Below are 12,423 nucleotides of genomic sequence, written 5' to 3'. Positions count from 1 at the left end.
GTATCTATCTAAAATGAAGATTTTTTAACAGTGGTTAATTAGTGATTAATTATATAGTTATAGTCACAGATCCTCAGCTGATAGTGGACTTAAGGATACTTAATGAAAATAGTATCTGATCTTGCAGAAACAAACTAATTCGTATGAATTCCATGCACACAAAGCAAGCTTGAAAAGCTTCGTTTCTGCTCTGAGTCAAAGTTGCACTGTTCGGTGCTCTGAGGAAGCGAACCAGGACTGAACCATTCACGTCACCGCGGGTGATTAATTCATTCAACATTCTCCTTGAACTGTCACAACGATGCTGTAGCATGTGTAATCCGCAACGCTATTTACAAAGAAAACACAAACTTTATACTTAATATATCAAAATATCAAGGTTCTTGCCTCTAAACTGTCATATTTTAATGTTTTACGCAGACAAAAAATGTGGTCTGTTCCCTCTTCCATCCAGTTCTCTTTAGTGTTTGCCAATGTCGGAGGTGTAACTGGGGTCTGGCCCTGGACAAAGGTAAAAATACTCTGGAATATTTGTCCCTTTATTTTGGGATGGCCTCTTGAGTATTTGTCAAGCTGTCGCCAGTCCGTATATGATGTTGAGGTGGTCTGAAATCGCACAGACTGTCGTGTAAGAATTGACGAAATGGAGATGCTAGCAAGAGGGGTGCTCGGCCGATCAGCCATGATGAGCATTAACCGGCTAAACTGGCGTTGCTGGAGGTGGCTAAATGCTCTATAATCATCAGGAGAGACCACACGGGCACACTGACGACAGCTTAAACACTTGTCGGTTCTCTTTGTCCAAATTTAGGAGCTGACACTTGCAGGAAATACAGTTTTCCCGTCTGTAACGTTAGCTTCCTGCTACACTGTATTTCAGGTTGAGGGGTTGCAGACAGCCCTGTGGCTCGTCTCTTCAACCCAAACCATAACGCACCTCTACATCCATGCACTCTGGATAGTGTGTGCATAATAAATGCATGTTATTGCAAGATTGCAAGAGAAAAGCGGGAAAGATGTCATAGCCGGTGTCAGATTGGGTGCAACGAAGATAAAAGCAGGGAAACACCAGTCATGTTAAATTAATTCAGTGCAATTCAGCCTCCAATCAAGTAGTCGATGACAGTTTTCTTTGATGCTCCAAAGTGAGGTTTGTAGATGACCATCTGATGACATGGTCATCTACTATGCTGCTATGTGATGACATGGTGATGACCTCTGGTTAGGATTTGAATATTCATAACCAGGAATTCACCTCAGTTCCATTTAAAACTTTGTTTCACCAGTCAGAACTGAGGGATATTTGGGATGGGTGTGAAACATCTTCAATGAATACAAGTCCAGTTGTTTTACATTCAACCCTGAAGGAATCCTCCAAGTGTCCTGCCTACATCCGCCATGGGTTCAGAGTCCTGAGTCCGGCCCATTCCTTCGACCCCTTCGGGGACACGACAATAATTTCTCTCATATCTCTTCAGAGGCTACTGTATATTAAATTTAAAACAGTATGCAGTGGCCTGTCAAAATGTTGTGGTACGGAATTATAATAGTGGCATAGATTGTTTATACTGTAATAGTAATACCTTAGAACATTTTTATTTCCCTCTTTCTTCATCTGTGCTTAAGAAAAAATACATACTCATGAACATTTTTTAAACTTATAGTGCATAGTCACAAGATGTGACCTGTGTATAACTGCATTATGCCTAATACTGCGTACATGTACCAAAAGATTATGAAGTCAATGTGTGTTTTGTTAACTTTTACCATATTGCTTGACCTTCTCTGTTGTTCATCTTAACATATCTCTGTTAGACAAAGGTTAACATAGTCATGAATAAAATATGATTTGATATGAGTTCATTGTCTTGTTGAAGCTGCTACCACTGGATTTTTTCCTTTTTCCGGGGAGCTTAGCAGCAGTAACATGAGCAAAGCTCCTTCAAATAAGGCCTCATTGTCTGGCTGTATTAGCTGCTGGTGGATCAGAATGTGAGATAGAATGAGGACTGCTCATTTTGAACTGTTTTCAAACCCCACAGAAATTTGTGAAAATGACAATGCACATGTAAATTGTGCAAAAGCCTTGTATTATTATTATTATTATTATTATTATTATTATTATTATTATTATTATTATTATTATTAATATTATTATTATTACTATTATTATTATTGTTATTATTATTGTTATTATTATTATTATTATTAATAATAATATTGTGCTTCATGGCTAGTCTGCTTAAAATAAAGTGATTATATTATGCAATGACTGAAGCCTTTGAAATACTTTAAATACTTCATTTAGTTGTTGCTTGTTGTCTCTTGCCAGGAATAGAGCATGGCTCAAGTGAAAGTACAGACTTCAGCACCCCTGGCTGGTCCTGGCCTCTCCCCAGGAGTTGCCCCGGCGGCCATGGCCAGCCCAGGATCAGTGGGTCTGCAGCCCTCTCTCAATGGCACATGTCCTAACCCCACACCCGCTTGCCCTGCTCCTGCAGTCGGATATGGGGATGCTCCTGCGTCTGCTACGTCAACAGGTAAAATGCCAATACAGTTCATCGTCCAGGGAAAATGAAGTGATTGTTTTTGCAATGGCTTGTAATCTTAAATATTATTTTTGATAGTTTATATAACTTTTTATGCAAATTACAAACTATTTACATATAATCAATGCCTTTTAGCTTAAAGCACCATAGGCAATGTAACAGTAAATATTTTACTTCCGCAAATTTGCTTGTATTGTACAGTTATTCATCATAAACCCATTTTGTGCTTAATTTGTGAATTGTCAGTGGTGATGGCTTCACATACCAAAAACACATGTTGACCACCTACCTCAGGATCCTATGTTATTGCATGCAGCAACTGCACTCTTAACACTGTAAAATAATCCTCCTTTTTTCAGATATTATTTCAAAGTTTACACATTTTAGTCTCCTAAATTGCATGTTTGAAGCTGTTTCTGATTTAGTACTTGGGCCACCGATTAAAGAAAATAAAAGTAATGACTGAAACTGCCAATTTCACATACAGTATTTCTATAATTACAAATCATCCACCAGTCATTTACCCCGAAGGAATTATTTTAACTATGTTATGTTCAATCTCTGAGTCAGACTCTTCAATCTTTACCATAAGCCATTAAGATCCTGTTGTGTCCAGACAAACCCAAAGACATCCGAGTCTGTCTGTTGACAAATATGTAATTTCAGGGTTATTAAGACAAGCTAATTACAGGAGTAAAAAATGGTCTTGTTCATCATTTCTGATATGATGATGCTTGCTACAGTATATTATTATTAATATGTAGTATATTAATAATCAATTTCAGTCATGTGATCTGACACTAAATGATTAACCTTTATTATAACAATACATGACTGTCTTTCATGTACATATTACTTTCTCAGGGGCTGGAACCATGTCGTTTAATGCACCATGTCTTCTGTTGTGTTCTACTTTAGGCTCACCCCAGGAGAACATGGCAAACCCTAAAGAGAAAACTCCAATGTGTTTGGTGAATGAGTTAGCCCGTTATAATAGGATCCAACCACAATACAAGCTCCTCAATGAGAGAGGGCCTGCACATGCTAAGGTAAAGGAATAGCTTTAACACTTCACCTTTTTTTTAAAAGTGTTTTTGAACTGTTCTAAGTACTGACTGACTGAAGGATCAACAGAATGCCTTGAAACAATTGAATTCTAAATAAATAATTTTTTTAAATTAAAAAATAAACCAAAAAAACCCCCATTATTGTAGTTGAGCTGAGCTTTGTTGCCTACATCATATGGTATAGTGCACTGCTGGTCAAATTCTATGATTATTCTAAGGTGTTTCTTTATCTCATCTCTTACACCTGTTTAACTTTAAACCACCACTTCAAAGAGATTATACTGTATTCATTTGTGTGTTGAATTTCTACGTATTTGAAGTGGTTTGAGAGTTTTCATAAATTTGAGTCAGGTGTATTAGATGTCTGTATGTGTCCAGAAACATCCATAAAATGTCATGGAAAGGCCAATAAGTACAGAGTACAAGATGAATGTCAGTGGAAGCCACACTGCAGCGTAATGAAGTTGGCATTTTTTCTCTAATATCAGGCAATACATTTCCTCCAGTGACTGTTGAATTTTTTCCATACTCTTTTTTTAGTGATATTTCTTTCTTTGGGTGTCACATTTCCAGATCTTTACAGTCCAGCTGACACTTGGGGAGCAGGTGTGGGAGGCAGAGGGAACCAGCATTAAAAAGGCCCAGCACTCCACCGCCGCCAAAGCTCTGGATGAGAGTGTCCTTCCCAGGCCAGCGCCCCGCTCTCCCAAAGTGGACATCAACAGCAACCCAGGTATTACAATGGCAACACATTAAGGATTACATATTAAAAAAGTTTTTCACTAGTGTCTAAGGCCCAGAATAGCTGGTATTTATTTTGGTACAAAATTCATTAACTGAAGCTGATTCCATCTGTAAAACCTAAAATGGAAGATAATATCTAACTAAACATCATTTAGGATCCTAATTAAGAATATTATTGTACTCATGAGTCTGATTTTTAAGAGTAGGAATACTGAATGCTTGTTTTATTCATGGGCGGCACGGTGGCGCAGTGGTTAGCGCTGTTGCCTCACAACACGGCGGGTCCGTGTTCGAGTCCTGCTCTGTGCGGAGTTCGCATGCTATCCCCGTGTCTGCGTGGGTTCTCTCCGGGTTCTCCGGCTTCCTCCCACCTCCAAAATCATGCGCGTCAGGTTGACTGACCGGTCCCAAATTGCCCGTGGGAGTGATTGTGTGTGTGCGTGTTTGTATGTCTTTGTATGTGGCTCCGCGGTGCACTGGCGTCACACCGCCTCACACCCTATGCCAGCTGGGATAGGCTCCCCGTGACCCGCTAAGGCAGATACAGCGGCGGTACATGAAAATGTATGTATGTTTTATTCATACTGTGTTTTAACGATTCAAAACATGTAGTCACACAAACGACAGAATCCACTACTAAAATATTACTCAATACAATTAGCTGCATGAATGGGGAGTTAAATATTAATGTGATTAACATTTCGATTGTAATGTATATCATTCTTTGAAAACTACTTGACATTATGGAATTAGCTGACAGGGATCTTAATTAAAAGTAATAATAGCAATAATAATAATGGGCAGCATGGTGGGTAGCACTGTTGCTGCACCGCAAGGTAGTTCCTGGTTCGAGTCCCACTCTGTGCGCAGTTTGCATGTTCTCCCTGTCTCCGCGTAGATTCGCTCGAGGTTGTCTGGCTTCTCCCACCTCCAAAAATATGCGCTTCAGGCAAATTGGTCAATCCCAAATTGCCTGTAGGTGTGAGTGCATGCGTGAGTGGTTGTCTGTATGCATGTGGCTCCACAGTGCACTGGTGTCACGTCCGGAGTGTATCCTACCTCACTTCCCCAGTCGGCTGGGATAGGCTGCAGCACCCCGCGACTTGCAATGGCAGAAGATGCGGGTCTAGAAAATGAATGAATGACTAATAATTATAATTATTATTACAATAATAACAACCAGCAGTAATAATGCAACAACCAGCATTATTACAATAATACAAGCAGCAGTCCTCCCAGCAGACCACTCAAAGAACTCAAAGATCACAACAGTCAAAATCTGGATGATCAATGTAATCTGCAGTTCTTTAGTTTGTAGTGTATAGTTTTGCGGTGTAAATATAAACTGTAAATATTTGATAGTATGATATACTGTATGTTAATATGTTTACCATATGTGGTCAGGTCATGGTCAGGTAGAGATATATCCAAGGCTGTTTCTGATGGGCCCATTATATCAAAAATGTTTATCACACAGATAAAACATCCTCAGTGAAAGCCTAGGTGAGACATGTCATCTTCATACCAGACCAGTTGGTTTCGTCACTGATGTGGCAAAACATTTGTGTCATGGGACCCACATGTAATTCCGCTGTTGCTAATGAAATGTGTTGTTATTTTGGATTTTCAAAAATGCCAGGCGATCCATGTTGAGAGCAAAGCAGTTACAGATGCTTTCAATTAAACTAGCGTGCAGGCTAATCTTTTTCCTCTTTCGGAAAGTAATAACAACTACAGCCTTTCTTACTTCCCTGTCTTCTGTGGTGTTAGTTGTAGTGAACGTCATAGCTGACCTCTTATTGGGATTGGGAAAGCCCTGCTATGAATTGTGCATCAACGGGGAGCTGTGGGATATTCCGCAGCTGCATCATGCTTAGTGAACCAGGAAGAGACAGACGGTACAGACATCTTCAAGTCGTGAAGTCAGTTAGTGATTCACTGTAATTTTTGGTTGTTCCTAAAGTTGAATTTGCTGTTGCCAGAAAGTTTTAGTAATTCAGGCTGCTTGATGTTTTTTTGACAAAACATTGTCCACAGTACAGTTTATTAATTACAGACAACCTTTACCCTACCATTAAACCCTTCATGTTTGTCCTTGTTGTAGGCAGTATAACACCCACAGTGGAGCTGAATGGTCTAGCCATGAAGAGAGGGGAACCAGCAATATACAGGCCTTTGGATCCCAAGCCTATGCCCAACTACAGAGCCAATTATAACTTCAGAGGGATGTTCAACCAAAGGTGAGCACCGAAAAAAGTTTTGTGTTAACAAACACTTTTGGCATAACTTTGAACAAAATATATCTGTTTAGAACACTTGCCATGTCTTCCAGGCTATGGCGACTGACCACAAAACTTCTCAAAACACTCAAAATCTCCTGCCACAATATAAATGCTCTTTGGTTGTTTGTTCTGCTGTCCGCAAATGACATAAAGCACATTCCCCTCTTATTTAATCAGAGTCAGATGTGCAGTGTACATGGTACAGGGTGCGACCTGCTGCCACCACAGCTCCTTTTTCACACAGTCTCTATTTTCACCATAGTTCACTCTTTCATTGTGTCATATTTGATGTGATGAGGGAGCTGGCATTGGTGAGAAAAATCTTAGCCCAATCCAGATGCTAGCATCACAGCTTGTCTCCTCTGTGATAGATAGTTGATCTTCATGTTTCATGCTGAGTGAGTGATGTCCACTGAGATAAAGTTAAAGACTTTTAAATGAAGTTTAAATGCTATTTGTTTGATCAATAATTTGACTAATGCACATGTTTACATATTGTTTCACTGAAATGTTGTGACTTCCTATTTGAGTTCTATTCTAAAACTGTAAATTAAGTTATGCAGGGGCTAGCAAAAGATCATTTTTGAATGCGTCTCAATTTTTTGGCAGTATCAGTTTTTAAAATAACAGAGGCAAGCTTTCACATTAAAATTCATAGAATATTGATGTGAATACGATGAGGCATTTGAATGGCTTCAGAGTGTATTATGATAATAATAATAATGGATTAGATTTATATAGCGCTTTTCTGGACACTCAAAGTCGCTTTTACATTGGGTCTATTAATCATTCACTCTTCATTCATACTTGATGATGGTAGACTACGTATGTAGCCACAGCTGCCTGGGGGCAGACTGACGGAGGCGTGGTTGTCAATCTGGCCTATGGCCCCTCCGACCACCACCGGAAAAATCACACACATTCACACACCAGCGTGTGCCTCACTGGAGGCAAGGAGGGTAAAGTTCTTGCCCAAGGACACAACAACAAATGGCTCGGCGGAAGCGGGAATTGAACCTCCGATCTTGAATCATTGGACGACCTGCTCTACCACTAAGCCACTGCCACCCCGTGTTGTCTTTGATTCCTCTGGTTCTGATGTGTATTGGATGTGGCCCCCTTCCCCATATGTTTTCCAGACTGATGAGTATGGTGTCTTGATTGGGCCGCTTTGAACTCAGTCTGTCAGGTTTTTTCTTCTTCTCCATTTTATTTTTTGATTTTTTAATTTCTTTTTTTAATTAGCCATCCAGCCCTTTCCAAATGTCATTAAAATGCCACAGAGATGTAATTAATGATCCCTCCTCCCTCAGTGAAGGAATGCTATTTAGGAGTTTACGTTATGTATTGAGTTTCTAAGCACAAATTTCAGGTGTGCTGATGCATTTTATTGCGTCTAGAATATTATTTAGTATGTATGATGTGATGATATCATTTTAAACGCAAACACATAGAGTGACATAAAGTTGTACATACAGTTTACAGAAGCTGAGTTATGTGGCTGCAGAGCACAAACTTTCCCAGAGTACATGGCTAAAATCTAGGCCAGTGTTTATTCATCTAGCTTGGATTCATGAGCATGGAGTTATTTTAGGAAGTCGTTATTCCCTCCAGATGGCAGTGTTTCCTCACTGTCAGAATTCAAAAGCACTACTTTTCTAGGGAGACTGAGCACCCATTTTGTAACTGGCAAAGATGTGAAATATTTTCCCTTGTATGGGTCTGTGTGGTATAATCTGTTATGTTTCAATGTAAAGATATGATAATGAAGCATGGAACACAAAAAGTCATGATTGAAAATCATACATTTCGGATTTCTCACATAAACTTGGACTCATTTACAATTATGTGGTAATGTATTCTGATGCCAGTTTTATGAAAAAAAAAATGTTTTTTTAAAGTGGACATGTTGCCAGAAAGGCAGTGAATCAGTTGCGCTGTTGGGTAACGGAGTCTAGTCAGCAGACAGTCTAGCATCTGGCTCACATCTTCCACTATTTGATCCATGCAAACATGGGGTGAAAGACAAATGTCTGTGGGTTAGAGGAAAAAAATCTGTTTTCCAGCATCTGCCTGTCAATGTCATATGTCACAGTGATGAGTTTTTAAGAGACAGGCTGTATCTGTTTATCATGGTCTGTTTTGTTTTCTTACGGCACTTTGTAAGCACAAGAGAGGGGATGTGGGTGTCAGCAACAGAACAGACACAGGAGTATCTATTTTCCCAAGGTCACTTATGTTTTCATTAGGTCTCTGTCTTTCAGTGTGGTCGAGTCCCAGATTAATGAAAGGGAGACCCTTTGAATATGAATTCTCTTCATCTGATGACTGACTCTGTGGCAGAGTGACAGACCAAATATCCAATCACTCTCCTTAATGATTCTACATGGAAACGAAGGTTTCCATATGCCCATGTCCTTACCTATTATGATGAATAAGAGTGATCCGGAGTCATGTTGATGGAAATTCTCACCATTAAAAGGGCAGCCTGGCTCTGATCCATCAGCGCTCTAATCACCACCAAGACCAGTATTGATTCATTCAGAAAGTGCTCTGATGAGAAAATATGGCAATAATATGAAATGTACATTTATCAGCGTCTTAATGAATCTTATTTATGGTGAAAGGCCTGTGCATAATTTCTGACCATCCAAGTCTGTGTTTAAATCACTGATTCATCTATTATCATGAAGTCATAACCACCCTATTGTTCATTGTCGAATGCTTAACGTAGTGGGATTCGTATTTTAGGACTTATTCAATAAGTTACCAGGCAGCCCAGAAACGTCATTTGAAAATTCAGTACAAATGATTCACATAAATAATCATTGAATCTGGAAAATATTTTTGCTATTAAGAAATGCTTCACTGACTCCCCTGTTATCATTGGAACACCTGATTCTATTGCCTCATACTGGGCTCCTCTAGTCCATCGGTGGCACTCCCATCTTTTTTTCCTGCTGCTCTGATCCCGGAGGGGTGGGGGTGCCTGTATCTTGTGGCCTGACAAGAGCTAGAATTTGGATTGGACTTTCCCTTTTGGAGCAGAGTAGACAGTCAGAAGCCGCCCACCTCCTCTGGATTCTCTTGGTTATGACAGTGAATAATGGCAGCTGGAAGAATTGTGAATTGATAAGTGAGGCTGCTTTTTTTGCCATGATATTTCCTTCAGTTATGATGCTCTGATCTTAACTTAGTTGTTCCTGCTTGCTCAAGAGGACAGCAAGTTAATGAGTAGGTTGTTAATGTGGTGCTGTAGAGTCAGTATCTACAATAAATGAATCATGGGTAAGTTCTTTAATGGCGATGTCTTCCCACGTGCTCTCTCCCGCATTTCCGGTTGCCTTCTTCAGCTGTTCCGTTAATGAAGTCTAAAAATAATAATTTTCATCAAATACTTTCCCTAATAAGTTACCATGGGCATTTTATGTCCTAGGCATTACATCGGTATGTGCACTTCTAGCTACAAACTAAGTGCTTTCTGAATGCACAACAATTAAATCAATCATCATGCTCATTCTAATAAAAAGAATAAAGATGTAGCAGTGGTCAGTAAATTTTAAATACATTTAACACTTGCATCAAATTCTTCAGTGTTTCTGTGGCTCTTTTATATGGCATGTTAAAGAATCAAAACACATGAAGGCTTTGTTCAAGATTTGCTTTATAATTGCAAGGGCATGTCTGTATCCTTGTAAAATCAATGACAGCTTACCTTGGTAACACGGTGTGTGTGTGTGTGCATGTGAATGCTCATATAAGAAATACAAAGAAACAGTTGCCATGGACAGATACTTATCCTTGAAAAAAATGACATCCCTGGTCAGGTCTGCAGGACATCAAAATAACACCAGAGAGAAAAACCATGGAGAGCACACAAAGATATCACACACATGTACAAGTTTACTTTGTCATCTACATCTAATTAACAACAAACCTTCCCACAAAGAATTTTTTTTAATTCAAAATTTGCTCTCATTTCTTTCTTTTTGAGCCATCAGATGTCTCTGATTTCTCCTTCACACACAATTATCTTTTATTTGTAGTTTTTTTTTTTACATTTATGGGTTGTTTTTTTTTAGCTTAGACATATATTACATGCAGTCTTCTTGGGTCATATATTCTCATACAACCTTATTGGAAATCACTGTAAGCTCTTTCATTGAGACATGCAACATGTATGTTTTCTTTTATCTATACCATCATTACTGCTGACGAGAAAAGAAATGAAGCAGCCAAATCCTACAAACTTAACACTTTAGAGGCAAATCCTTTTCATTGCATTGCTTGTTTTTTTAGGGTTTTTTTTTTTTGGTTCTTGTTTCTACATACATCAGTAAATCAGATGCATTTGCTCAGTTAATAAATTAGAGTGTGTGACATGCCAGAACAAAGGATTATCTGTCCAAATTATACAAATGGGTGTAAACTCATAAAGCTCTGTTTTATTGAGGAGACTTGGACTGGAGAAGTGGAATTCAGGTCCAATGTAAACAAATTCTAAGAATGATTTGTGCTCAACAGACTCAGTGACACAGAAGTCTCATCTCTTCTTTCATCTCCTTTCCTTTGAGTGGAGTTTTGTGTTTGTGTATCACTATGCGTCCTCCTTTTTTTTTTGCATTGATGTATTGAATATAAAATCTGACCTAAGAAGAAGAAGGCTGTATCAGAGCCTCTTTTAATATGCCTTGCATGTTGAGTCAGACAACTAAGTGGACTTCTTTTCACATCTTTCTGTAAATGTAAACTGCACTTTAGTATGTTTTACCATAAAATTTGAGCCTTCCTTTGTTATTGCAGTACTGAGAGCTTTTTTTTCGCTACCTGAATATCTTTGCAGTATTGGTCCAGCACTGTCTAGAGAACACATTTCAAGTTGATGGAGCAAAACTTGCTCCTACTTGCCATTAATGTTGTGCATAAACTTTCCACAGATAATAACAAATAATATACCCATTTGAAAACCCTTATATCTACACCTATAAATGAGCTTCAGCAGATTACACATATCTCCTGTAAAGTTTTGTGAATATAATTTTTAGGATTACTCTTTTCCCTGCTGACCTTTTCTGTACATCTGTATTAAATTTCCTCTGTCTAGGCATTAGTAGGAGTGTTCTTTCTCCACCTCAGTGCCTGATATTCTGAGAGGAAAGCCAAGGTACTTGCTTTTAACTTGGTTTACATGAAACTCAAAAATCACTGACGTATTACTCCAAGCAGAAATAATGCTGTAACATCAAAAATCTATTACAAATTCATACTTAGTTTACTGTGTTGGACACCCTTATAGAGGTTTGTGAACTCATTATAATACATTTTCAGGTTGAAGAAAGTCAAACAGACTGCTCCAATAAGTAATGTTCCACTTCTTCTTTGGTGGTCCTACGAATTCTGAGATCAAGGAAAGGAAATCGGAGAATTTGAAGAACTTTTTAAAACATATTTTTCTATCGTACTGTGCTCTTGTAGAAAGCCCTTTAGCTCATGAATCCTCTAGTTGAAAGTTTGTTGCACATTTTATTTTCAACATTATTTTTTAAAATCAAATAAAAAATAAATAAATTGAAGTTATTTGGGAATTGAACTGAAATGAGCTTTCTGCCATTTCTTCATTAATTAAATAATTAAAGTATAACTGATTTTTCAATCATTCATTCATTAATTCATGTTCTGTATTGCTTCCTCTACTTCCGCGGGTCACAGGGTGGTTATTTTATATTATTTTTGTGGTTATTTTTATTTTGATGTGTATGCTGGCATGTTGGGATTTTACAT

General features: G+C 38.5%; 1 protein-coding gene across 1 annotated transcript in view; it reads left to right on the top strand.

Moving 5' to 3' along the window:
• Window positions 1-451: 451 nt before the first annotated feature.
• The window catches only part of stau2 (staufen double-stranded RNA binding protein 2), an 82,235-nt gene continuing 70,263 nt past the window's right edge, over window positions 452-12,423 (top strand). Inside the window, exons 1-5 of the mRNA XM_068304059.1 lie at window positions 452-511; window positions 2,333-2,540; window positions 3,468-3,598; window positions 4,190-4,349; window positions 6,465-6,600. Of these exons, the coding sequence (XP_068160160.1) occupies window positions 2,342-2,540; window positions 3,468-3,598; window positions 4,190-4,349; window positions 6,465-6,600 (626 nt within the window). The 5' untranslated portion in view covers window positions 452-511; window positions 2,333-2,341. The remainder of the gene's footprint in view (window positions 512-2,332; window positions 2,541-3,467; window positions 3,599-4,189; window positions 4,350-6,464; window positions 6,601-12,423) is intronic.

Source organism: Antennarius striatus, chromosome 20 (genome assembly GCF_040054535.1).
Source record: "Antennarius striatus isolate MH-2024 chromosome 20, ASM4005453v1, whole genome shotgun sequence".
Taxonomy (NCBI): domain Eukaryota; kingdom Metazoa; phylum Chordata; class Actinopteri; order Lophiiformes; family Antennariidae; genus Antennarius; species Antennarius striatus.
Note: the sequence above shows the minus strand (reverse complement) of the source record. Positions and strands in the feature narration are given on the sequence as shown.